The following is a 27,743-nucleotide window of genomic DNA, read 5'->3' as shown; positions in this document are numbered from 1 at the left end:
AAAGTTTAAAATAAAAGAGAATGCCTCTATTAGATTTCTTACGTGGTACTGAGGACGAGTGACTTCCAAGTACCAAGAACCGGTCCCAAAGCCTGTCGCCGCGCGTCCACATTACCTCCCTCCGGACGCCTTCTCCAAGACACCGGAGCCGTCCACACCGGCTTCCCACGCAAGGAGGGCCGAGAGCCCCCCTACCCCGGCCCGGCCGGAGGCCCACCGCGTCCTTCCCGCGGCCTCCCTCCCGGCCCGCGCTGCCCGCCGCGCTCACCGCATTCTTCTTCTGCACCATCTTGTCCATTTTCTTGGCAATGCGGACCACCTCGTCCTCCATGGTTCCGGCAGATATTCCCGGCGCCCAGCACACTTGGCACGGGAAGTGGGCGAAACTGGAACAGAAACCACAGTGGGACGCGAGCTCAGGCGCTCAGCGAACCCTACGCGGCAGGCCCCAGCCTAAGCCCTTCCTCACAAACCAAGCGGGCGGTGGCGACAGCGTCGGCAGCTCCGCCCCCGCAGACAGCGCCAATCAACCTCCGCACACTCAGTGCAGGCGCTACCAATCGACAGTGGATCTTTGGGAAGTGACGAGCCTAGGCGCCTGCCGGGGAGTCATCAGTCGGGCTACGAGCAAGCCCGGCTGTAGCATTTCCCGCCAGATTGTTATGAAAGCTTGCTGGCTTGCTGGACTCTAGGCCTACTTTTGGCGCGCGCTGGCCTCCGGCCTCGCCTCCAAACTGAGTGGAGCTTCATCCCAAGCTGGGTCTCTTGGAACCCGGAGGTTTGTAACGTGCAGAGGCCCTTGGAGCTCTGAACTGAGGTGAGTTTGGAGAATGTAATGTTGGTGGTTTTTCAAGTCAGTGGAACCCAAGCATTTTCTCCGTGGTAACAGGCTACCTTGAAATACAGACACACACACACACACCCCCATTACCTTAAATAGCCCATCATAATATGGATTTGATTCTTTTAAGCTTTTCCTTTTTAAAATTCAAATTGCTTGTAAGATCCTTAAAGGACTGATACCCAATCTTTGTTTCCAGGCTCAGAATGTCTAATATACTTTGAGTATAGTTGATTGATAGTTGACAAACTTTTTCAGCAGAGAAATAAGTCATGAGTAACAAAACAAAGCCAAGGCACAAAATTGAAATACATTAATACTGGAGAGCTCTTTCAATATCCCAGTTGTAACTTTTACTCCACCTCATGCTATTTGCAAACATATTCCCAGATCAAATTTAACTACCATTAGTCAAAATCCACCACCTAATTGTAGACAAGGGTTTCTACGGAAAGTAACCTTACAGGGTGATACGGATTTTAAATTCCTAACTAGGCAGGTCATAATTGATACTCATGACCCAAGCATATGAGTTGTACTCTTGAAATCTATATAATTTTATTAACCAATATCAGCCCAATAGATTTAATAATTTTTAAAGTCCAATGGATAAAAAAGATGTGTATATATACAATAAAATATTATTCAGCCATAGAAAAGAACAAAACTGTACCATTTCTAACAGCATGAATGGACCTAGACAGTATTATGGTAAGTGAAATAAATCAGAGAAATAAAAACATGTGATTTCATCTATGTGTGGAATCTAAAAAAGAAAACAGAAATAAACTCATACAGGGAACAAACATGCGAACAAACATGGGTTTCCAGATGGGAGGCGGACTGGAAGCTGTGTGAAAAAGGTGAAGGCATTAAGAAATACAAATTTGCAGTTACAAAATAGTCATAGCCATATAAAGTACAGTTTAGGGAATATAGTCAATAATATTGTAGTAACTATGCTTAATATCAGGCGGGTGCAAGACCTATTGGGGGTATCATTACATAAGTTATATCAATGTCTAACCAGTATGTTGTACACCTGAAACTAATATAATATTGAATGTCAACTGTAATTGAAAAGTTTTTTAAAGAAAGGAGAAAAAACTACTTGGATAACTAATTTTAAAATCCCATTAGTACTATACAAAAGAAAACACCAAACAAAACTTCTTAAATAGGTTAGGAACACTAAAAAGTAAATTAAGAATTTTTTAACCTTAATAAAATTGCATAGCAAGAGAAGCTTTTTTCATGCCTAGTTTCATTCCATTTTCTCTAAATGTATATTCTTGTGATTACGTTGTCATTTTCCTTTTCATTATAGATAGTCATTCCAAGGCAATCTCAAATGTTAAAAATAACATTCAGAAAAGTAGTCACAGAAAAGCAAGAATTAAATTTTATTTCACATTGGTAGAAACCGTGGAAAAGATTTACATTTTCCCACATTACAGCACATTTCAACGGAATATCTCTTGCCATAAATCATGTCTTGCTGATCTGTATAACTGAAACAAGTTTATATTAAGGTAAATCAAAATGACTTATGAAATGATTGTTTAAAATTTTTAAATCCAGACATAAACATATGGCTTCATTATTAACATTCTATATAATCCATTACTAAATTATTTCCATTATCAATTAGCACCCATTTATAAAGATGCATTCCGAACACTGTTTTAGTCAGTTGGAATACAGAATAAAAATTAACAGTTCAGAAATATGAAGCGTATATTTTTGCCACATATTAAACTGTATGGTAACTATATCATATGTACTGAGTTCTGATTAACCTTTATAGCTGATAAATTTGTTTCCTAATAATTTTTACTAATAATGTAAAAAATTCAGCTATTTAAAATCAAATAATTGCTACTTCTATCTTTGCACAAAAACTAATTTAAAAAAATCATCTGCTAAAATGAAAATTCCAAATAAATCCATTGCAGATAAAAGTAAAACAAATTTTTCTAATGGATTGTTCATTTCCTGCTGTAGCTGATTTCAAACATATGTACAAAATATGTAAACTAAAACTCTATGCTACAAGGAGAATCATCTTAGAGCAAATGATCTTAGAAATTAGTTTTTAAGATCAGTCTTAAATATTCCAGAATGTACTAGAATATGACCTAATAATTCTTTGAATTACAGAAAAATACAACCACAGAATTATTTCCTACCTGTACTAAAGATTCTAATAACTATAGAGGTCTAACTTTGGACTAAGGTACAGTTTAAAAAATAAGTAATGTAGGAAGTTTGAAGTGATGTGTGGTTTCTTTATATCAAGTATAAATACATTCTAAATACCACCACGTCTGTGAGTCACAATGTCAAATTATCGATATAGCATGTATTGACAGATATCTATGGCAAGGAGGCAATATTTGGTCTATTATGAAGAATAAAAAGAAAATAATTTCTAGAAAGGAAAATAGAATATTATGAAATTTAACAGCGAAAGAAAAGCCTGGTTCCCAACATAAAAGGGCCATTAATCGAAGAGAGCAATATTACTCTTTATTGACACTTAGCAGCAGTATCTCTATTATGAGGAATAATGTAATAACACCCCATTCTTTTTATGTATAATAATCATTGAGTGTATCTGAATACATATATAAAAAATACGGATACTGCCTGGTGACTAGGTATTTTGGGAATGAGTTCATAGACTAAGTCACAGCATTTATAAGTAGTTTATATCTTAACTGCTCATTTATACCTGAACAAGTTTTCATTAGCATACTAATGATTTTGAAATGATGTAATAGAAAATCTGGTTTCAGTATTTTATTATTTTGCCGAATTACATTTGGGAAAAAGAGCGAGCTGCTTCATCTATTTTAATGCTAGTATATTCCAGATCATATTATACAAATACATGTACTGAAACTTAAAAGATCATAAATTTCCCATGAGGAGATATTAGTCTATGCCACTGGTGTCTATTTGCAAAACATTTTAACACTGCAAACATTCTAAGTTTCAAGATTGGGCATGGGATAAGGTTTATACTGTACTACAATAGTGCTGGTGTGTACGTCTACACAAGGCCTCTTAGTAGTGTCAGTCAACTGGAGGTAGGAGTTTATCGATGAAATGCTTGATATCCATCATTTCCTGTTTGGAATAAAGGGATTTAATAAGCAGTTACACAAATCAAAAATTAAATTCCCACTAAAATGCCACTAACTAAATCCATGGTGTGTGTACAATAAGGTGAAATCACATTTTTACTACTACAATGAAATAAAAAGTTGTAACAGAGAAAGGAAACTCCAAAAGAAATTTTAGATCATTTCTTATTATTATATTGTATATTCAATGATGGCCCACATCTAATATCTGCTGCCATTAAAATGGTCTGAATTTTGCTATACTTGAATAAATAACACATGGGAGTGAGGAGGGATGAAGGGGGGTTAGAAGTGGCAATACCTATACTGAGAAGTCTCAGGAAGTATACAGTGATTACGAATTATGTATACGTGGAATAGCCTAGCTTTTAACATTCAGGAGAATTAAATGCTAAATCCACAGCATAAAATATTTTGTGCCTTGCACAAGGATTTAGATATTTATAACCAACCATTTGAAAGAGAGCAAGTACCTAAGATAGGCCTGGCAAGATATGAAAATTAATATACCAAATATTTATTACAGAAAAAAAAACTTTCCTAGAAGATGACTGCATCTGGCTCACAGTTGTCACTTACTCCAAACACATTTTATTTCCTCCTATCATCTCTATTACTTCAAGGCTTGGCCTCACAGACCCACAAATCAGCAATGCAGAGAATCTTCGACCTTGTAATTCAGTCACTCAGGAAAAAAAAGCCACAGCACGAAAGTCGTCTATTTTACAGCACTCTGAAATCTTATAAGTTTCCTTTGACACCACCTCCTACCGTTCTACTACTTCTCACTTTCTGCTCCTAATCATTCAGTCTAGTGTCCTTCAATGCAATCACACAAAGAATCGTATATGGAGCTTTTATTTTAAAAACATTTCCATACAAACAAAGATGCCTAAGTTCAACCCCAAGCTCCCAATTCACTGAAATCACCGAGTTTGAAGTTTGGAGGTATGTTTATTAAGCTCTGGGGTCCTTTTGATACAAAGTCTACATGGATAACCTCTGTTCTAGACCTTCAGTCTCTCCTATATGCTCAGAGTGCCACCTCCCTTTCTGGATTCAATACTTCATTACAGTTTATTTTATTTTATTTTATATTATTTTATGCATTTTATTTTATTTTATAGCTTAAATAAAAACAAAAGGTTATTTTAAAAGAACTTCCAGAAATTTGTGGCTCTGCCAGCTGTTTGGTAACTCTAATTACAAAATGTCTGTAGCCCACAAGTACAAAAGCAAGGAACTACTATGACAGTTTTATGTTCTCAATAACACCCTAGCCAGGCTGAACAGTTAGTTACTGAACAATGTTAACAAAAGCTGCCTCGATGCTTTTTTTCTATTTCTTATTTTTTTATTCTAGGCCTTTATAAGCCTCCAATTCTATCCAGTCCTCCTACATTCTTATTATGTGACCACATCTCTACTTCACTGAAAAGATTTAGAGAATTTGCTGTGGACTCTCAACTCCCCTCTCCTGTAACTCAACAATCAATTCATATTCATCCATCCTCTTCTATCCTGATTCAAGTGTTTCTCTCCTCTTTCAAGGTAACCACTACCTACTTCAAGATTTAATTATATGACCCCTCTAAGACTTCACCCTATCAATTATCTTCTCCCATCCTATTAAAAAAGAACCTTCCTAGTCTCTTCCACACTTTACCAAAACCTCTTTCTAAAAAAGTTTATACATGTTGCCTCTACATCCTCATTGCTCTACTTCACACTATCCACTCCAGTTTGGTTCTATCTCCTCAAACATCTGAGGTCACAGGTGCCTTACCATTGCATAGTTTCTTCCCTGGCCTATTTCTCTGAATCATGGGTTAATATTCCCATCCACTCAGAAATTCTCTTCTCTTGTATTCAACACCTAACTCCTTTTAACTCTCCTACAGTTCTGTCCCTTGACTTTTTTTCTCATAATATTTTCCCACAGTAATCCTTCACTGATCAACAATATTGCTAAATTATTCTATATCTATTACAGGCTTGAGCTTCAGACAAATATTTCCAATATCCTATCTTGATATCATGTGGGCATACTGATCTTAGTATAGTCATTAAATTCAGTATACAAGTATCTCCTTCCTGTTACCCTAAAATTGTTCTTTGTACCTACTTTATGAATGGCATCCTCTTAGTCATCTGAGCTAGAAATTTAAGGCCTCATTGATACTTCCTTCTTTCCTATTCCACAGAATTAGTCACTAAATCCTAATGGATTCCACTTCATTCATTTCCAGAATGTAGATTACATCTTGCTTTGATTTAGAAAAATGTCAGTGGCTTTCTGTTGCCTAGAGAACAAGTCCATCTCACAAAATAAAAGCTCTCTACAAAAAGATCTCTCTTCTTTGTTCTATGACACCTAGCTTTTCATAAGTCTATAGCCCAACCAAACAGCTTGCATGTCCTACCGTCCTTTCTCTGCATATTTGCTATCTAAATCCTACCCAGTGGTCAAGATCTAGCTCTTTCATCATGATCTCAGTGCCTCCTAAAATAAAACTAATCTCTCTCCTCAGTTTTCAAAGAACTTTTTAAAAAACTTCTAATATAACACATATCACATTCTGCTTTCTATACAGTTACACTTGTATATCCTTCTCCCCTATTAAATTTTTAATTTAAACTTATCCTTTCTAAATTTTAATTAAAGGGATTTTTTTTGTCTTAGAAGTAGAATGCTTACATATAATAGGAAATCAGTGAATGTTTGAATTGAATAACCTTTGATCTAAGTCCTGTTAACCTATACTTCAAGTGTGAATTCACTAACTCCTTTAGAGCCCCAAACAGTCCAATGTTATTTATCTTAAAACATCACATGGAAAAAGAAGCAAATTATGTATCTATAATCAGTTCCCAAATATTTACCTGTTGACATGAACTATGCATCATGCCTTCATAGGTTTTGAAGGTTACATTGGCTGGATTTACCAATGTTTTTAGCTTTTCGACAGTAAGAGAACCAAACATTAGGGGAACTAAAGGGTCACAATCTCCATGGCACTGAAGAATAGAAATATCTCTATTGATCCCACTGATAGGACCCTGCGAAAAACAAAACAAAACTAGTATTATTTATTCAAATGTGTAGAGCATTATGCCAGGCATTTAAAACTATAGATAGATATGTCATGTTATAACTTACATTATAGGTTATATTTGGACACAGAAATAAAATTCCTTTCATCCCTATACTCTGCACATCTCTTTATTTCAACAGTTATAGAACATATGATTACCCTGTCATATATTATATCTTTATTATAGTTTATGTTTTCCCAATGAATTGCTTCTTTGAAGCAGAGTCTATTTTTTATCTCTTCATATTGTCCTGGCATGAGAGGTATGTTTTAGCTAAACCATGTTTTTCTCAGCTGTTAATTGATTTAAATAAGATAGTTAATAAATGGCACTTACTATGTGCAAGGCACCAAATAATTACCATAAAAAATTGCCAAGAAAAAACACTAGACTTAAAGATGAATTTGAAAATAAAGTCTACATCTCCAATGTATACTATATTTGCTCTATACTGCTTATTATTTAGAAATTATATTTAATATAGCAAAATCTGCTACCAAGCAATAAGCATATTGAACATTCAAAAATATTGTTTCTATGTGTAAAAAAAAAAAAGCCCTAATTTGTATGTATGTATCTTAAAATGTATAAATACTTCAAATATAAGATTTATGACAACAGGACTTATTTCTTATTCCATTCTATGAAATCCATAAAGCTTAGTAATATGTCACAAAAGTCTAAGAAAATTCTTTTTAAAAAGTGATGACTGATGTGCTATGGGTTTTGGGTGATGATGTGTCAATGTAGGTTCATTGATTGCAACAAATTTGCCACTGTGCTGCAGATCAACAGTAGCTATGCATGTCTGGAGAGTGTGGGTATATAGGAATTTTCTGTACTTTTCACTCAATTTTGCTGTGAACCTAAAATTGCTCTAAAAAAAGTAAAGTTTATTTTTTAAAAAAAGACACTTTCTCCAACATTATTTACTATCTCTTAGCTCAGTAATTTAATGTTGCATGTATCAATCAGACTACCTGTGGAAATGAAGCTCGCAGAGGAAGCCAGCAACTGAGTGCCGTGACACCTGCCAGTTTCTGCTGTGTGGTAAGCGCAGTGTATAAAGATAAAGCTCCTCCCTGGAAAGACAAGCAAGAAAAGTTAATAGAACACATCCTTTGCTAACAGCAACTTAAAAGAGATTTCTTGTTATTAATAATGTCCATAAAAATAAAATTGGGTGGCTGATGTCAAATTAAATCAAGTAAACAAGTAAAAATATGTACACACCTCACTGTGCCCTAAAGCACATGATTCTCTACACTGAAAGCCATTGTGAGAACACAGCAACTACCCAGTCAGTCAAAACATAGTTAATAGTAGAGTTAACTGATGCATTTATAACTGCCTTAGGAACATTCTGAATTTAGAGTTATGTTTTCTCCTCTGAAAAGTACTAGTATAAAAGTCAAATTTTGTCTTAAACTGGTATTATTTGCTAAAATAATAATTCAAAATAATGAACAGCCACCTTTAGAGTATCTGCCTACCCAGCTCACAACACCATGCATTCTAGGAACTGCATTCCCATCAGTCATCTAGATCCCATGTCTCTCTGACCATGCCTATGGTCACTGGGCCACATACAGATGTGAGAACCTTTCTCAGGTGAGATAGTCATATTCTTTCTCCCAGGATTTTGATACTGGGATTCAGTGATTGTCAGTCTATCTCTGTGTGTGACTGGGAACTGGAACATGTAAACTCAAGAACTGGAAATGCTATAGGCTGCAAAAGCTGAGATAGCCAGCTATAGATGGAGAGGCAGATGAATAGAAAAATGGAGATGAAGATGAAGGGAGAAAGTTGTGACAGCTTTCCAAGTCCTAGCTATTTCCCGAGGCCTTACTTCATTCTCATCTTTGGTTTCCTTGATGTGATCCCACAGACTCCTAACTTTTTTGTTGCTTAAGGTATTAGGAGTTGGTTTCTGTAAACTGTGATCATCACCTCTCACATGTACAGACTCCTGAGTTCACTTCCTATTTGAAACAAGTATTCATTCTTCTACCTACCTCTATTTATGTCACAATGTGTATTACAATGTATATTATCTGTGAATTTCAACAAATACCAAATTATTAACTTATCTTTTTACTGTATTATATTAACAACCTATCTTCCTATTGAATTCTAATTTCTAAAATAACTGATTCTGACATTGCCCTAATTCAGGTTGTCTGACACTATGTTGTTGATTTAGAAAATTTACAGATTAGAAGCTACAACAATTTAGGGATGGGTGACATGGCAAACAAGTAATAAGCTGAACTAAAAATGTAAGGTGAACATAAAGTAACTGTGCCTGTAGAAAAAGTATAGAAGGTAGAAGAAAAAATACAGAAAGAGAAGATGCCAAAAATAGCCATGTATTTATATCTAAAACCTATTTTAATAACAAAAAAAGGGAAGAGGATAGAGTGACATCACCGAGATGGCAACATAGGTTGTTCCTAACTTCGATATCCTTCACAAGAACAACAACTAACAAGTACTCAAGAACAAGACACCACTGAGAGAATCATTGAACACAGAGGTGAAGCTGAAGCATCCCCTGTACCAGAGAGAACAGAGAACAAACAAGACATGCTGCATTAGGAGGGTAAGAGAAGCAGCTACATGTTGACCACATTGCCTCTCCCTGAGGCTAGCGCAGCACCACACAGAGAGGCCTTCCTTGAGCCTCCAGCTCCTCTTGTGGGAAAAGAGCACACAAGTGAGACAACCAGTGCTCCCAGCATTGTGGGTCACTTTGTGGGGAGTCCCTACTCTGATACCATCCCACAGAAATTGCAGGAGAATCTGTGGGGCTTAACCATTAGAAATCTGTGACAAAAAAAGGGAGGAAACTCTCTTGTCTTCTACTTTACTATTCTTATCAGTAGTCTCTTCCTAGACAGGGAACTTTTAACTGTACTTAGAGTTTTGTTTAAAGGGCTCCATAGTGTTAACATTCCGGGTTCTAAACAATTTACTTAATAAATTGATTTTTAAGGCATAATCTATAAGGTAAAGATATTGCTGACCAAAGAAAACTAGAAAAGCAAGAGTATGAAGTATCTCTCAATTACTAATTATTTCTAGTCCCTTTGAACTTAATTCAGCATTAAAGGCAAGTAGTATATTGTCCTGACTGGTGTGGCTCAGTGGGTTGGGTGTTGTTCTGCAAACCAAAAAGTTGCCAGTTCAATTCCTGGTTAAGGCATGTGCCTGGGGTATGGGGCAGGTCCCTGGCTGGGGTACATGCAAGAGGCAACCAACCAATGTTTCTCTCTCATATCGATGTTTCTCTCCTTCTCCTTCTCTTTCCACACTCTAAAAATAAATAAATAAAAATCTTTAAAAAAAACTACAATAATGTCAAAATCCCTTTATCTTTTTTTAAAAAGTAAGTAATATATCACTTTCTGTAACATCTTCTAAAAAAAGGACTCCTCCATAGAAAATGATTGAAACCACAGACTTCTAGATAAATGTACTATTGCCATACCACCCAAATTTTATCTTACCTGAGAAAATCCTCCCAAAATAATTCTGTTTGAAGGAATGCCATTCTTCACCTCTTGCTCTATCAAAGCTTTTACTAAAAACATGAAAGTTAAATTACCAATAATTTCAAAGACCACTGATACAATTTAAACTTAAAAAAATTAATGATAGAAAAATACTAAGTATATTAAAGGTCAAAATAAGTGGAAAAACTTGAAGCACTCTATTAAAATACAAAATCTGAACACATTTTTATTATAAAACTCAGATTTTGCAGGTACTGCTTACACTGTTCAATTATTTCTTGTATATAATTTGTAAACAGTTATTTCTCTCATCAATACATGAATATTCTTTATCTATGGTCAATTCTGCTCTTACATACTTTATATTTCTCTTCAAAGAACCATAGGCATTTGTACCTGAAAGTCATAATTTAAAATTTTTAGTAGTTAAGTAGATTAAATGGCTTGTGATTTACAGTGTTTAAATAGTTCATTCTATTATTAAAAACACACACACATTTTCCTCTAGCCAGTAAATGACATGAGGGAAAAAACCAAATGAGTTATTTTCCTTCTGCAAAATACGTTGGAATCGGCACACATCATTAAATATAAGACTTGATACCTCCTCAAATTTACTTTTCTTTATAATCAGTCCTGTGTTTTGGGAATAACTGCACCTTTAACAAATTTATCTTCTTCCATTTTTTTACATATATGCAAGACTTTCATTTTTTTTAAGCCTAAAATTCCGACATTTACATTTCCTTTTCATCAAAAACCAAAAATGTTATTAGAACACTGCAAAAAAAACCCAAATGCCCAAATTAAAAATTGTTTTGCTTTTGCATACAGTTTAGTTTTTAGCTAGAATTAGTATGAAAAGCTAGAGGTACATTGACTAGGGCATGGGAGAATGGTCTAGATCAGGGGTCCCCAACCCCTGGGCCATGAGCTGATACGGGTCCGTGGCCTTTTAGGAACCGGGCCACACAGCAGGAGGAAGGTTGAGGACCACTGCTCTAGAGAACAGTAAAGAAGACTTAAGAAATAAAAGAACTGTTGAGCAGTATGAGGGTCTTATTTAGGAGAGATACAAAGCCTCAGAAAGACTCAGAAGTGGCAGAAACATCCCATCTGTGAGGAAGAAAGGCTGCGGTTGGAGCTTGGTGAATGTTAGCTGCTAGCTGGTCAGGTGCTATTGGGAGTGTTTCCCTCAGTTTCACAAAGGTTTACACCCCATGGTTACACCAACTGCCCCAGATAAAGTTAAACTACAATGAAAACAGTTACTTGTGGAGAAGTGGGTTCTAATTTCTATCCCCTTCTGCCTAAGGGCAAGGGCACCACTGTGCTCCAGGACCTAACCTGAGCACTGTCAGCTTCATTCAGAAGCACAGTCTCACAGCCCTCAAATACAGACTCCTTAGTCAGAGCCTAATGCTCTCCAAGAGTGCATCACCTTGGAGAGGTAAGAAACTGCAACTATGTCATAAACAGATTCTATAGGACAGAACTTTTTCACTGTGGAACTCACCAGGGCCACCTGTCTTCTCCACAAAGCCCAGCTCCTATCTTCCACAGGGTCTGACAATTCATTACCATACCCAACATGTGTTTTTGTCATCTATTATTTTATGACAAATACCTAGCTACGGATTCTAGCTTTGATCTACTTTTGGATGGTACTAAAAGTCAATGTTCTTAGTTTGACCTTCCTAAATATCTAATGTATTTTGAAAGCACTTTCTTTCCTGTTTTGAAGAGTTCTTATAAAAAATTATTTTAAAGGATCCTACTGGTTTTGCATTTTAAAGCTATTTTGGAAAATACAAAACACAAATACAAAATAGGAAAAGTATGCAATGACTCCCTGGATATACGTCACCTCACTTCTGCAATTATCAAATCATAGCCAGGCTTATTTCATCAATGCCTGTTCTGTCACCACCCAGATTATTCTGAAGTCAATTCCAGTTGTCATATTATCTGTTTGTAAATATTTCCGTACATATATGTAACAGAAAAGGATGTTTCTGTGCATTTTCTAAACCCAGATTTTTCCCGATAAGCCCATGTCCTTTATGCCTTCACACACAAAAAAAGAAAGAAAATTATCATGTTCATAAGGGAGCATGGAATACTAACCAGAGAACAGATTATGAAGATTCTGTAGAGCTAATACTTATTTCATAGGAGTACTAAATGAGATGATCTATAAGAATTACCTAGCTTGTTTAATATTACCACACTAAAATTAACCATTAATATAATTTTTATTATATATCATTACATCATTCTATCATTATTTTCATCTTTATATCAAGTCTCCTTAATAAAGATAACAGGCCACAGCTATTAAACATTCTGTTAGTTTCTCCATTTGATATGTAGAGCAAAGCAAAAATATGCATCTGACACTTAAAGTTTAATAATAATTGCCATTCCTCCCTGTCTACCTCATGTTCACTGAGGACAAATAGGTAAGTGGATCCATGTGGCCATCATGGCAAACAAGTTAAGAAGAGAGAGATCAGAAGGGAAGAAAATAGCACCACCTCCTGAGTTCAGGTAATATTTCATCAACATCAATAAAACTATACAATCTACTAAAAATATTTTAAATGTTTTATTTATAAAACTTTTCTGTATTTACCATTTTCTGCTGCCTGTTTAATTCCAGGTTCATCCTCCTGTGAATCTGGTGAAAGCCCAATAATATCAAACCTGGAAAGTAAGGCAAAAATCTTGAAAGAACTATCTGATTCTAAGAATGTCTACTCTTGGTAAGTATGTTTTACTAAACTCATGGGAGTTGGGATATCCATTCTCCAGAACATGAAACTCAACATGTCTTCAGAGGCGAAACAGTTAACCTAACTGCTTGAATTGGGCATTCTACAAGTTCCTTTCATCCCAACTAGATATCAATTCTAATGTTAGAAAGTCACATTGCCACATAATTTTAGGATAAGAATATCTAAGAGATTATCTAATCCAATCTTGCACACAGCAGGACTCTCAACCCACACTCCCAAGAAGTTTGCAATAAATTCCAGCTACTCATTTCCTCTTCTATTGCACAGTAAGTCAACCCAATGGAATAGAGCTACTTTATTGTGTCATTCTTGCATGCGTTATAGCATACCTACTGAACAAAGGTATTTATATTGAAATCTATCCACATCTTCCACAAAACTTTTTCATCACATGTTGTAGATACTTCACAAACCAGAGACCTACAGAAGCTTTCCTTTGGCCCCTTCTACTTCTCTTATCAGGTTGTAGTTATGCTTTCATTATGGTCTCTAGAGACATTAGGTAGAAATTTTGGTTCTGGACAGGAATTTTGCCACAGAGGGAAGAAGAAAGAACCAAAGGCCAAGGTAGGCAGGAACTTGTAAAAGTTGCCATGAATTTAAAGTAGATAAAGAAGGAAGTGCCAGGTTGGGTAGACGGGTGGGAACAAGTAGAGTAGAGGGCAGCAGACTAAAGTCCTGATGAGGTCAAAGAAAAATAGTGTGGAAATAGGGAAGCAAACTCAAAGGATGAGTAATTATTGTTAATATCAGGTTTGAATTAAGTGACTTCAGAGATGGCACAGTTCCAGCTGACAAGGAATGACTGTGGATGACCAAAGGTGAGAGAAGAAAATTTCACTGCAGAAGAGCCAAGAAAGTAATAAGCCAGTCAAGGTTGTGAACGTGTCATTTACACTGGATCCTGTAGTCATCCAAAAGATAAAATGGTGGCATGAAATACAGTGGAAAGGAAAACACTAATTAGGTGTCAAAGTCATCATTTTTTAAGAACCTGTGGCAGGAGTTTCAGAGAGCAGTAGGAAAACAAAAATCATAGTCTAGAAGTGGCTCAGAGGAATGAAAAACTGACTCTACTTCCTTACTATAGAGAATATGGGAAATGAAAAAATATCTTAAGAGGGCCCAGAGGAAATGGCTTCCTTAAAAATTCACCAGCTCTCCAGAACAGGAAAAAGTTAAAAGGTAAAGAGGCTGTGGCTTAGTCAGAGTGATTGCCACATGGGGTCATTCAAATGTTTGGTTACTGAAATCAACAAAGGTTTATCAAGCAGTAGGAGATATTTTCTGCAATATTTCTAGTCACTCATTCTCTCCTGTTTCTCTACTTGTAGATGCAGCTCCTTAAGTTTATCCTGAATTTAAAATATAAAAACTTAAGTAATTAAGTAAAGGTTAAATTTAAAATAAACAGTATAACTTTGAAACTTAAGAAATAGCTCATTAAAAATTGCTATACACAAAAGCACTTCTGATCAAGAAAACTAAATATAAATAAAAAGTTCTTACTGAATAAGTAAATTCCTACTTACCAAGAAGGCATAGCCATGTTCATATTTAATGTTACAGGCATAACTGGTCTGATGGGAAAAAAACAGCAAAACAAGAATAATTTAACAAAGCATAAGACTTGATAAAATTCTATCAATTAAAGATAATTACTTGAGACTTATGCAAAACTGTGCTACAATTTTAACATACAAGGTGTTTCACTGCATCTACAACTGTACAATTCATCTTTCCATACCCTCCAACTGTGTTCTGAAAACTGAGCATTAGCTGAAATGAACTAAGTTTAACAAAAAAAAATTTTCCTTTCTCAACACCCTTACTTAACACTTTCAAAGCAGACATGAGAAGGAAAACCAGTAACCAAGTCCACTGGAAATGTATGCAATATGAGACTCTGTAATAGGCTAAGGATATTAGCAATCTATTGGAAAGATATTGTAGCAGCAATTTTCATATGCTCAGATTACATTTTTGCTTATTTTCTAGTTCTTAGCTATATATCTGCTTAAGCAACCATTAAATAAGAGAAATGTAAGTTTTGCCTAAGGTCCATTACACGCAACTCAAGTTTGTTGGACAACTTGAATGTGACTAGGGACAAAAGGAAAGAAAAATAAATACACTTATAACTACATCTCACCACTATCTTCCTGACTCATGAAACAAGTATACTTTAGAGGTCACAAAATCCTATCAAAATTTCTTTGAGAAATAGATCTTTCCTAGGTTGGAAAATAGCCTTAAACCAAATTCAATTCTGGGGCCAGTAACAATATAGGAAAAATTCCAATATCATCAGGAATTCAGTTTCTTGCATAAGTCAGAATAACAGATGACACAACAACCTTAACCAGTGTATACAGTTGTAGCCTACAGTGGTAAGATGATAAACCTTCTATTTCAGGATAAAACAGGAAGGACTTGTTTTCTTACCTAATCTCAGGTATTTTTCCTCTTTCCATTTCCACTCTCATATTTATCACCTCTACTGCTACTCACACTTCTGAGGATGAATTACTAACCTACTAGAATGTACCTAATCCCATTTGTCTTCTCCATAGCTATTGCTTCTCAGCAGCCTTTGACCTAAAAATTTGTCCAACTTATTGATTTTCTTCCTAGTTTTTTCTGACATCCACAAACATTTTCAGAATTCTAAACTAAATCTCTCAAACTCCAAAGTCTGTGTTCTTTCCACAGTACATCACGCATTATCTCTAATCAATAAAATTTAGGAGTACTTTCAACATAGTAAAGATTTCTTACAAACCCAGCACATAAATCCCCTTCAGAGACACCTCATGCATATCCTTAAGAGCTTAAAAAAATATTAGTATACCTAAGAGAATTTTTCTGGCTATGAGTTCCACTGACCTCCAAAAGAGCCTTATTTTAAATTTCTCAGCAGAAAAGAAAAAATTCAATAAAACCAAAGTACTGATTCTCTCTTTGATACTTCAGGCCAAGATGGAGACCTAGACAGACAAGCTGCATCTCCCCCCACAACTAAGAAGGAATACAACTACCTCAAAACTAGAAACAACCAGAAATTTCAGAAAATCAAGCTGCATGGAAGTCCAGCAAACAAAGATATAAAGAGGAAATACTCATCCAGACAGGTAGGAGGGGCGGAGCCGGGGCAAAGAGGACACGGTGTGGTGGCAGCAGCAGCAGCAGCAGGCCAGCGGAAAATGCAGTTACACGTTTTAAAAAGTCTGAAGGGATACCTGGGGAGTGCTCCCAGCACTAGACCAGATCGCACAGCTCATAGTCCCAGTGCCAGGGAAAATAAAGCTTCATTGCTTCTGACAGTGGAGATTGGGGCAGAGGAAGAAACTCCCCATCTCTCAGCAGAGACCACTTGTTTAAAGGGCCCCCAAAGTCCTAGAACATCCGCAGACCCACCCACTCTGGGAACGACAGCCAGGGCAACAGCTAGAGAGGCACCAGTCCCATACAAAGTGGGAGAAGTGCCTGGAAAAGGGGCGAGTACTGAGCAAGCAGCATTGTTCCCTCTCAAACCCCTCCCCCACATACAGCACCCACAACGTGGTGAAATGGGTCTCCCTCTACTGATGAATACCTAAGGCTCTGCCTCTTGCAACGTAGCAGGAGCAACAGCTCTCTACTTAAGACACAGAGGCAAACAAACACAGGAGCCTGTCAAGATGAGGAGACAGAGAAGTATGGCCCAAAAGAGGGAATGGATCAAGGTTCCAGTGGGAGAACTAAGTGACGAGGAGAAAGCCAACCTAACAAACAAGGAGAGAGCCAACCTTACAGATAAGAGTTCAAAACACTGGTGATAAAGATGCTCAGAGGCTTGACACATATGCTTGAGTACGGCAAATGTATAAGGGAAGAAGTGAAGGCTATATTAAATGAACTGAAGGAAAATCCACATAAAACCAAAAGTGAAGGGAAGGAAACTGGGGTTGAAATCAATAATTTGGAACATAAGGAAGAAAAAAACAGTCAACCAGTACAGATGAGGAAACAAGAATTGAAAAAAATGAGGAGAGGCATAGGAACCTCTGGGACAACTTTAAATGTGCCAATATCCCAACCATAGGGGTGCCAAAAAGAGAAGAGGAACAGCAAGAAATTGAGAACTTGTGTGAAAAAATAATGAAGGAAAACTCTTCAAATTTGGTGAAGGAAATAAGAAATACAAGTCCAGGAAGCACAGAGGGTCCCAAACAAGCTATAGACCCAAAAAGGACCACACAAAAACACATCATAATTAAAATGCCAAAGGTTCATGATAAAGAGAAAATTTTAAAAGCAGCAAGAGAAAAGCAGAGAGTTTCCTGCAAAAGTGTGCCTATAAGACTATCAACTGATTTCTCAAAAGGAACTTTGCAGGCAAGAAGGGACTGGCAAGAAGTATTCAATGTGATGAAAAGCAAGTACCTACAACCAAGATTACTCTATCCAGCAAAGCTATAGTTTAGAATGGAAGGGCAGATGAAGTGCTTCCCAGACAAGGTAAAGCTAAAGGAGTTTATCATCACCAAGCTATTATTATACGAAATGTCAAAGGGACTTACTTAAGAAAAAGATCAAAATTATGAACATTAAAATGACAACAAACTCACAACTATCAACAACTGAATCTAAAAAATAAAAACCAAATCCAACTAAGCAAACCAGAATAGGAACAGAATCATAGGTATGGGGATCATTTGGAGGGTTATCAGCTGGGAGGGGGAAGGGGAAGAAATGGGGAAATGGTGCAGGGATTAAGAAGCATAATTGTTTGGTACAAAATAGACGGGGGAAGTTAAGAATAATATAGGAAAGGGTGAAGCCAAAGAACTTACATGCATGACCCATGGACATGAACTAAGGAAGGTGGGATTGCTGGAGGGAAGCGGGGTACTGGGCAGAGGGGAGCAAAGGAAAGAAAAAATTGGGACTACTGTAACAACATAATCAATAAAATATACTAAAAAAAAAACAACAGAAAAAAACAAGGTACTACTTTAGTTTTAAAGACTTTACCAGTCTTTATTTTTTGACTCTTAAAATTTTGTTTTTCAATTACTGTTTACATTCAATATGATCTTGGGTTGGTTTCAGGTATACTCTAATAATTTATTTTTAAACTGAATATTTAAAAATTAAAAATTATATCCAAATGCTTTTCTAGAAAAGTAAAGCTATAACAATTATTCCTCTCCAGTTTGCAAATCACAAACATAAAGATTAATAATACTTACGCATGTGGGCAGATATATTTGATATGTGAACTTCTGATACCTGCAAAGGCTTCTGCCCATCCATGCCTGGTAGAGAAATTATTTGAACAATGCCATTAGATATTGTTTTAATTCCCAATAAATTAGTAACAATAGTATTTTTAAAAGTCTGTTAGAACATTTGTTAACTCATTAAAATATCTTAAAAGTATAGACCATCAATGCTATGAAAATATCAGCACCAATCTGGAAACAACCCAAAGACTATTGTTTAAGCTTTATCTATGGATAAAAATGATTTATTATTTCTGAAGCATATTTTCTTTCATATATTTCCACAGGGCTTTATAATTTACAAAATAAAATTTTTATTTATGTGTAACTTCACAACAATGTGCATAACATATTAGGCAAGACAGATAATATAATTCACATTTTATATAAAGAAAAAAGCTTAAGAGGAGTAAAGTAAATCAGCTGTCTGATAGCTCTGCATGGTTACTACACTATTAAAAATAAATTTAGTGAGCATTCTTTTCTTGTGTGTATATGTACATGTATATATGTTCAAAATAGAATGAGAAAAACTGTAAGTCATAATCCTTCCAGCTATTTATTTATAAATAATCTTTTGATATATTTCCTTCCAATTTTTTCTATGCATATCACTTAAGAAAATAGACTTTTACTATACACCCTACAGTTTCTTGATTGTTTATACTTGACATTATACCTAATACTTTTTACATGTTACCTGTATTAAAGGATAAAGTAAAAATAACTTAAAGGTTTTTTGTGTGTAAAATAGTCTGAAAGTAAATGTAAAATGCTTTTCTGTTAACTATTTACCTATTTTTTAATGTACCTTCCCCCAAAGTGTTAAGGACATGTAGAAAAATTAATAACAACAGTATTAACAATTATATAGCTCTATGAGCCAGGCATTATTCTTGGAGTTGTGCATGTCTGTACATATGCGTATATGTGTGCATGTGTGAGTTCATGTGTTTGTGTTGTTTGTATATATGTGTTAAGACTTTACTGTGAAAACTGTAAAATATGTTGAAACAAATTAAAATTCTATAAAAATGAATCACCATGTTCATGGACTAGAAGACTTAATATTCTTTCTTAAGGTGGCAGTACTCCCCAAATTGACATACAGAGTCAATGGAATCTCTAACAGAATCTCATATGGCTTTGCAGACAAGCAAATTCTAAAATTCATTTGTACAATCAAGAGACCCAAAATAGCCAAAACGATCTTAAACACCAATAAGGTTGAAAGACTCACAATTTCCAAATTCAAAAGTTACTACAAAGCAACAGTAATAAAGGTAGTGTGGTACTGAAATAAGACTTATAAATCAATGGAATAGATTTGAGAATACACAAATAAACCCTTACATTTATGTTCAACTTATTTCTGAAAAGGATGTCCAAACAAATTAATAGGGAAAGAAGAATCATTTCAACAAAAGTAGCCGGGATAAGTAGATATCCACATGCAACAGAATGAAGTTGGACTACCTCATAACATATACAAAAATTAACTCAAAATGTTCTAAAGACTTAAATGTAAGAGACAAAATTATAAAACTCCTAGAAGAAAATATACAAAAATCTTTGTGAACTTAGACTTGGCAATGGTTTCTTAGATATGTGACCACAAGCACAAGAAACAAAGAAAAAATATTTAATCACTAAAATTAAAAATTGTGCTTCAAAGGACACTATGAAGAAAGTGAAAAGACAATCTACAACAGGAAATATTTGCAAATTATATCTAATAAGGGTCTAGAATCTATACTATATAAAAAACTCTTACAATTCACAAACAAAAAAACCATCTAACTTATAAATGGGTAAAGGCCTTGAAAAGACATTTCTTCAAAGAAACATATGTTAAGTGAAAGAAGGCAATTATAGAAGACCACAAATTGTACGATTCCATCTATATTTAATATTCAGGACAGGTAGCACATGTGCTATATTAATTGGCTCAACTGTCTATTACAGAACTGTGTCAAACAACCACTTTAATCAGTTTTTCATTGCTTTTTCTGTTTTACATTTCAATTTATTATGGACTATGGACTTCACTGTGATATTATTCCATATATTTATTTGTTGGGGTTAAAGACCTCTAAGTTTTCTAATATTTTCAGTAGAATTAGAAATATTCCAAAATATGCAAATAGTATACATGCATTTTAAAGTGTATAATAAGCAATATTATGTAGAATGATAAATACCTGGCATATGGGCTGCCAGTCCCAGATCCTGGGCCCAGAGCAGACATTTACCACACTTTATGCCATATTTAAGACCTTTTCAATATGGTACTCCAAGCAGCATTTAAAATGTAAAACGTAACTGCTACCCCTGAAAAAGTTAACAGTATAGTCACAGATTTTATGTATGCTGTTTCAGTTTCTGTTTGTTTGTTTGTTTTTCAGTTTCTTAAGTGTATCATCACTGTATTTTCTATTTCAGGATTTGTACTAATAACCTGGGGGTAACTAAACTTCATTTTATTATTTCTGCTAATTACAGCTTTGGGAATGTGTAGTCACTAAAAGTAATACTTATAAAATACAATTTTCCACCTATTAGAGTCCAAACTGGAATAGCTTCAATTATGTTCCTCAAAGCATTACTACATATAATAAAAGCCTGACTTATTATGGCCAGCTAATGTGAATGTCAGACTCACACCCTTGTATTTTAAAAAGCCACTTTAAAAGTTTATTAGGAAGTAGAGACAAATTAATGGTGACTACAGAAAAAGAACAAAATAAAATTTAAAATTTTGTATGTTAAGTTTAGACTTGTTCTTACAACAGTAAAACCTCAGCTATTTTCTCCACACCAAAAGGTTTTATAGCTGACCTTTTGAATACTTATGCCCTTCTGTAGCTCTTATATATATATACATATACATTTGGCTAAGAATATAAAAGCTAAAGTTCTGTGTGGTCAAGTACAAGAGCTTTAGGATATAGACTCTACAGTTCAAAGGCCTTCTGGTTTACTCACTAGTTCTTGGCCTTGTATGAGTGAGGCTGTTGATGAGTTCCCTTTCAATTAATGCAACCCAAATATATAAATACTGAAGCATAACCATTTGTGATTCTGCCACTATTTGTGCTCAAAATTGGAATCTCACAATTATTAATATGAGTTATTCATCTCTATTTTGTGTTTTTTCCTAAGATATGTTGTACTTTTAGCTACTTTAGTTTATATTTTAACAACATGAACCACTGTTTTCCCTCAACAGACACACAGTCTTTGGCCAACACCTTAGCCCAATAGAACAGCCCAGGAAAATGCCTTTCTTATAAGAAAACACATGTTAATGAAAAAACAAAAACAAACAAAAAAAAAAAACTAGGAGTAGAATTTTAAGAAATAATCATAACTATTCATGTAACTATTCTATATGCATGAAAGATACAAAGATTAAGATATGGACTATGTCCTCCATGAACCTACAATCTAGTAGGAGAAACAAGATACAAATACACCATACAAATGAACATTTAAGCACTACTAGAAATTACAAACAATGTCATAATATGAAAGAGGATAAAGTTACTTTCAGCTATGGAGATCAACAAAGAACCTATAGAGAAGAAGCTATAAGATATAGGCCATGTTTTCCCCATCACATACATACACATACACACATATTGTAGTGGGTTTTTTTCCTTTATTATAATTAGGCAGAAAAGTAAAACAAAAGAAAATGAAGAGCACATTTAATGGTACAATAAAAAAAAAAAGTCAACATTTTAGTGAATATGCTTCTATTTTTATGGGAATTTACTGTATCTACAGTTTTAGAATATATTTTTTGTGTGTATATGGCTGGAATTCTAATTTCCCAAATATTCTTTTGTTGGACATTTCAGTTGGCAAAATAGAAAAAAGTACTTGACTCAACTATATACTGTGAAGAGACTCACTTGAGATCCAAAGATACAAACAAGTTAAAAGTGAATAAATAGAAAAGATATTCCATGCAAATAGTAACCAAAAGAAAGAAAATGTGTGTATACTAACATCAGACAAAATAAGATTTTAAATCAAAAAAGATTAAGATAAAGGAGGACAATATATATTAATAAAAGGTTCAATATAGTAAGATATATCAATTATAAACATTTACGCTTATGACAGACCATCAAAATATATGAAGCAAAAACCTGAAACAATTGAAGAGAGAAGCCTAAAGCTTAACAATTAATAGCTGAAGACTTCAGTACCCTGTTCTCAATTAATGGGTAGAACCACCAGACACAAGATAAGTAAGGAAATAGAGGACTTAATGCAATAAACCATCTCAGTCTAACAAACATATATAGAGCACTCTACCCAACAACAGCAGCATACATATTCTCCTCAAGTACAATTGGGGCATTTTCCAGGACAGACCATAAGTTATGCCACAAATTAAGTCCCAACAAATTTTAACAGATAAATATCATAAAAAGTTATCTTCTCGGACCACACAGGATCAAGATAGAAATCAATACAGAAATAAAACTGAAAAATTCACAAAATTGTGGAAACTAAACACTTTTTTTGGTCTTGTTTTTCTATATAATGGTTTTATTGAGATGTACAAATTGCATCATCTCAAAGTATCTCCTCACAACTTGCTTTTTACCTATCATGGGAAACAAATGCAGTAGAGGAACCTGGAAGATATCACCTTAATCTGGTCATCCAAGTTAGCATCCATAATGGGACAAAGAACATCACTTGTCTCCTGATGTGATGTAATGAACAGGACTTATCACCAATATGGTATTGGTACCAAAATTGAACAAACAGAACCTAATCGTAAGGAAATGTCAAACAAACCTAAGTTGAGGGACTAGCCTGATCTCTGCAAAAATGTCAGTGTCATGAAAGACAAAGAAGAGCTGAGGAATGGTTCCAGATTGAGAGACTAAAGAGCTAAATGTAACATGTAACTAAGAATTGGATTGCAGGTTGGTGAAGGGTGGTGGTGGTGAAGGGGGTGTAGGATTACTATAAAGGACTTTACTGGGACAACTGACAAAGTCTGAATATGTAGTATAATAGATACTAATATTAAATAAGTGCTAAATTTCCTGAATCTGGTAACTGTTCTGCAGTTATATAAGAGGCTCTCCTTGTTTTTAGGAGAGACACACTAAAATGTTTGGAAATAAAGAATCATTATATCTGCAATTTACGCTCAAAGTGTCCAGCAAACAGTAACATTCAGTAAGATTAGTGAATCTAGGTAAAAGTTATTGAGGAATCTATTATTCTTGCAACTCTTCTATAAATTTGAAAAACTTCAAATAAAGCATTTTTTAGAATGCTATCAAAAATAAAAATGTATCTCTAGGTTGTAGGATTTCAACTGATTTTCATTCTCTTAAGCATATTTGCATTTTGAATTTTTTACAATACAAACATAACATTTTCATAATCATAACAAAAGCTATTTTTATTTTGCAAAGGAAAACTGTGATCTCATGTAATACGGTATGATCTAAAACACATTTCTTTGAATTCTAGTTTCACAGTTTATTATATATGTTATGAATAGGAACACTTGCTGGTCAGATGTGTTTCTTTACTGCAGATCTTTTCAGAGTTCTAAACATGCGAGCTATATATTAGCTGTAAATCTTCCAGAGGAGAAAATAGCATATCATATTTCCCAGAACTAAAAAATTGTAAGCACTACTGAAAAGTTTTTTATGAAAAAATAATTACCACCACACATAGTAAGATGAGTACCAATCTCAGAAACATAAAAATGTGGGGGAAATGACAGATTAAAATTGAGAAAATATGCAATTATATAATCTCCCAATTGTATTCCACCAGCACTGTTTTCGTGAGAAATCTAAAGGACATAAACTGCAAGACCTTGGCTTCCAGACTGCACACCTTGGCTGGTTCTGCAAAAAAGAACTTCAACCAAAAAGGACAAAAGCTGCCCATTTTTATAGCAACAAAGTTGTATAGATGTAGATGTAAGCAACACCAGCTTCATCTCTGTGTCCTGGATTTAAGTCTCATGCTGTGAACTCTGACTACCTTCGGTCCCTAGCAAGCATACAAATGCTTTCTAGCTCATGATTATCTGTGTTCCTTAAAATGTGGCCACAAATATTTTTGTAACAGTCAGAAGAGCATGACAACGAAGATAAAAATCAAATTCCTGCTAGCACTGAGTATAACACAACCCCACTAGGAGGTATGGCCCCTATCACTACTGCATTCTTTGTCCCTTTGTCCTGTCAGTCACCAGTACCCTGGTTATACTACTTAAAAAGTACTGTAACAAGGATCTGTTAGCAGAGCATAATCTGAGCAGACTGCTGGGTCATCTTTTCTGCTCAACCCAATCTTCCAGTAAGTAAATTACTCTATAATAAATTCTATTATAATCTATAGAATCTCCTGCTTTATTTGTGGGTCTTAAAATACCTTCTCATTATGGTAGCCATTATATATTTGCCCCACCATAGGACAAAAATTGCTTAATCCAACACCCTCCTAGTTATCCTGGCAAATGTACTTTAGTTCTCCAAAAGTATCTTAAATATTAAATTGCCACTTGTCAGATTGGTTCATTCTGAATTTCACCATGTTTTCATTGAACCAAACTAGAATTAGCTTTTCTTTAGCATCTCACAAAGTACTTTCAGAACTAGAGACCTTTACAGTTTAACATAAATTTAATTATTAATCAACATGTCATGGATGTTCTTAGTTATTTTTAATTTCACATTGTTCATTTTCTTAATCATTTTCATTCTTAACCTCAGTCTATGGAATCTAGCTAAACTGGGTCCACAGAGAACCTTCCTACACTGTTGTTTTTGTTTTTGTTTTTCTTCTCTTGGACTGATTCTTCAGGCCTAGGAGCTCTCTTTAATGGGGAAGTTACAAGGTACCAAGTTCCTCCCTAGCTCTCAGCATCAAGAACGGTTTGGTTATAAAATAGAACTTTTCTACACCTCTGTTTAGTAAAATAAACAAACAGTAAAATAAACCTGTCATTCTCATAAGACTACCTGACTGCCAGAAAAGTCCTACAACTTTTTCTGTAACTCCATACAAAGTATGTGTCACAGTCACCTTACCTCTACTTAGTAAGCATAAAAGAATATTAGGAATCACTTTTAAAAATTAACCTAAAAAAAAAAAAAAAAATATTCTAACCCACCTCCCTATAAAGATTTAAGTGTTTTTGCTGCTTTATCAGAATTTATCTATCTTCAGTTTTCTGCCTATTCTACAATTTTGTAACAATGTTTTAACAACTTTACCTGTTTCAAACAATCACTGATTTAAGTTAAAAACAAAACCTCTCAATATAGAATAAGCTTGAGTGAAAGATAAATCTAAATTTATCTAAAGTTAGCACAACAAAATGTGTTTGGTAAGTCTCCAAAAATCTTTGAGTTGCCTCCCTTGCCCTTCAACTGATTTTTTTCTTTTAAGGAAATATCTAAGCTCTCATTCAGTATGCAGTACAGTGCACATTCCTACTGTTTCTCTTATCAAAATCAACCAGTTCTTCTAAACATGCCCTGAAATTTTAACTCCTCTGGAAAGCTCAAACATTCCATCCATATTTGCTATCCAATACAGCAACCAAGGAGGAATTTGCAATTTTAATGTTCCAGAAACAGGAGTTGAAAAATGACAAATTCAAGATAATACGGGAAAAATTCTAGAAGTTTTCAAAAATGAAAAGATTGTGTCTTATCACTGGACTGAAGAATACTAACAATAGTTTTTTTTAAATACAGTCCTATAGTTCTTCAATGTGAAACTTTTCATCGCTTAGGTAGAGTTGTATGACCCCATTTTATTACTGACAGTATAATAATGCTACGTACCCTGTATCTCCCAATCCATGAAGGAAAATCACCTAGAGGAAAAGAGGAAAAATTAATAAGCAATGCCTAAATAAACCCACATGGAATTGTTAACATACTGTAGCTCTGGCTAAGGTACATGCCAGAATTACAGAACACTACCTTCAGTAAATTAATCTCTACAGACATCCCTTAAATGGCAAAAATACTTAACCTCTCTCCTGGTAGTTGCGAAAATAATTAACGTGGGGTTTCAGCACAGAAAGAGGTCCCACTTAGGCACTCTTAAGTGCAAATGATCACATTCTAAGAAAGTCTCTTTCAAGTCAAACCATAAAAGGTTCTCATTTATACTGTAGAATTTTTCCATCACAAAATGGAATTTCCGGAAATAAAAATAAGTTTGAGATCTTTAAATTGTTTCCTAAAAAACAGCACCTCTGATCTTATAAGACACTAAACCTCCAAACTTCTTTAATTTAGGACCAGAGTGTAAGCTAAGAAAATTATACATACATATGTGTGTGTGTGTGTGTGTGTGTATTTCTCCCCCCCGGACTTAAGACTTTCCGCATCCACAAACAATACAAACATGCTATAAAGCCACCTCGAGTTAGGGCGCCTCTGCACTACAACCGATAACTCCAAGCTGGGGGCCAGGCAGCCGGGGATCCTGGGGTCCCACGGGCCGCACTCGCTCCGCAATGCAGAGGACTCCTGCTGGGGGCTGGGGAGGTGGGGTGGGTGCTGACCCTCCCGCCCCGGCCACGAAAACCAGCGCTCTCCCAACACAGATGGGGCCCAGGACATGCCCACCATTCCGCCCCACTCAGTAAGGGCGGAGTGTCCCCAACCACCGATCGCCAACCCGCCAGCGAAGTCGACCCCGCGCGAGGGGCATTGGCCAGCAGTGGGCCAAGTGGGCCCCTCCGAGATTCGGCCGCCGCCACTCACCGCAGCGGTGGCCTTCCGGGCCGCGGGCACGATGGCGGGAAGAGGGGCAGACATGTTATTGCCGCACATACACCGGCTCCACAGACAACACGCGCGTCAAAAGCAGAAGGGAGAGCGGTGGCCGACCACGGCCCAAGGGCGTGAGAGCGGCAAGTCCCGGCCCGCCCCACTGGGCACGCGCTGAAGCGCGTGCGCACACGCAGCGCAGACCCCCCCACGCCCCCCCATCCCTTTCAGCTCCTTACCCCTGTGTGGGAGGGGCGGGTAGTCTTTTCCCTCCCCCGCTGCTCT

At 35.6% G+C, this 27,743-nt stretch overlaps 2 protein-coding genes and 2 long non-coding RNA genes across 5 annotated transcripts in view; 2 read left to right on the top strand and 2 right to left on the bottom strand.

Moving 5' to 3' along the window:
- Positions 1–500, bottom strand: part of TCEA1 (transcription elongation factor A1) — a 50,887-nt gene extending 50,387 nt beyond the window's left edge. Inside the window, exon 1 of the mRNA XM_090283694.1 lies at positions 269–500. Within this exon, the coding sequence (XP_090139820.1) occupies positions 269–331 (63 nt within the window). The 5' untranslated portion in view covers positions 332–500. The remainder of the gene's footprint in view (positions 1–268) is intronic.
- Positions 501–574: 74 nt separating this feature from the next.
- LOC150004436 (uncharacterized) lies at positions 575–8,171 on the top strand. Its single transcript, XR_016512389.1, has 2 exons — positions 575–817; positions 8,062–8,171. It is a non-coding gene; the product is annotated as an uncharacterized LOC150004436 (long non-coding RNA).
- On the bottom strand, positions 3,629–27,743 carry LYPLA1 (lysophospholipase 1). Of its 2 annotated transcripts, none has more exons than XM_090283697.1 (9): positions 27,698–27,743; positions 26,520–26,551; positions 18,637–18,702; positions 14,935–14,982; positions 13,240–13,310; positions 10,599–10,672; positions 8,067–8,168; positions 6,874–7,050; positions 3,629–3,973 (listed from the first exon to the last, which is right to left on the bottom strand). In XM_090283697.1, the coding sequence occupies exons 4-9, from the start codon at positions 14,973–14,975 to the stop codon at positions 3,920–3,922; spliced, it is 519 nt and encodes a 172-aa protein (XP_090139823.1). In that variant the 5' UTR covers positions 14,976–14,982; positions 18,637–18,702; positions 26,520–26,551; positions 27,698–27,743; the 3' UTR covers positions 3,629–3,919. The 2 variants fall into 2 exon arrangements, with proteins under 2 accessions (XP_090139823.1, XP_090139821.1); XM_090283695.1 differs by lacking the exon at positions 27,698–27,743 and adding an exon at positions 27,453–27,640.
- LOC150004435 (uncharacterized) lies at positions 13,270–25,018 on the top strand. Its single transcript, XR_016512388.1, has 3 exons — positions 13,270–13,369; positions 16,376–16,533; positions 24,493–25,018. It is a non-coding gene; the product is annotated as an uncharacterized LOC150004435 (long non-coding RNA).

Source organism: Furipterus horrens, unplaced genomic scaffold (genome assembly GCF_987537825.1).
Source record: "Furipterus horrens unplaced genomic scaffold, mFurHor1.1.pri manual_scaffold_7, whole genome shotgun sequence".
Classification (NCBI taxonomy): domain Eukaryota; kingdom Metazoa; phylum Chordata; class Mammalia; order Chiroptera; family Furipteridae; genus Furipterus; species Furipterus horrens.
Note: the sequence above shows the minus strand (reverse complement) of the source record. Positions and strands in the feature narration are given on the sequence as shown.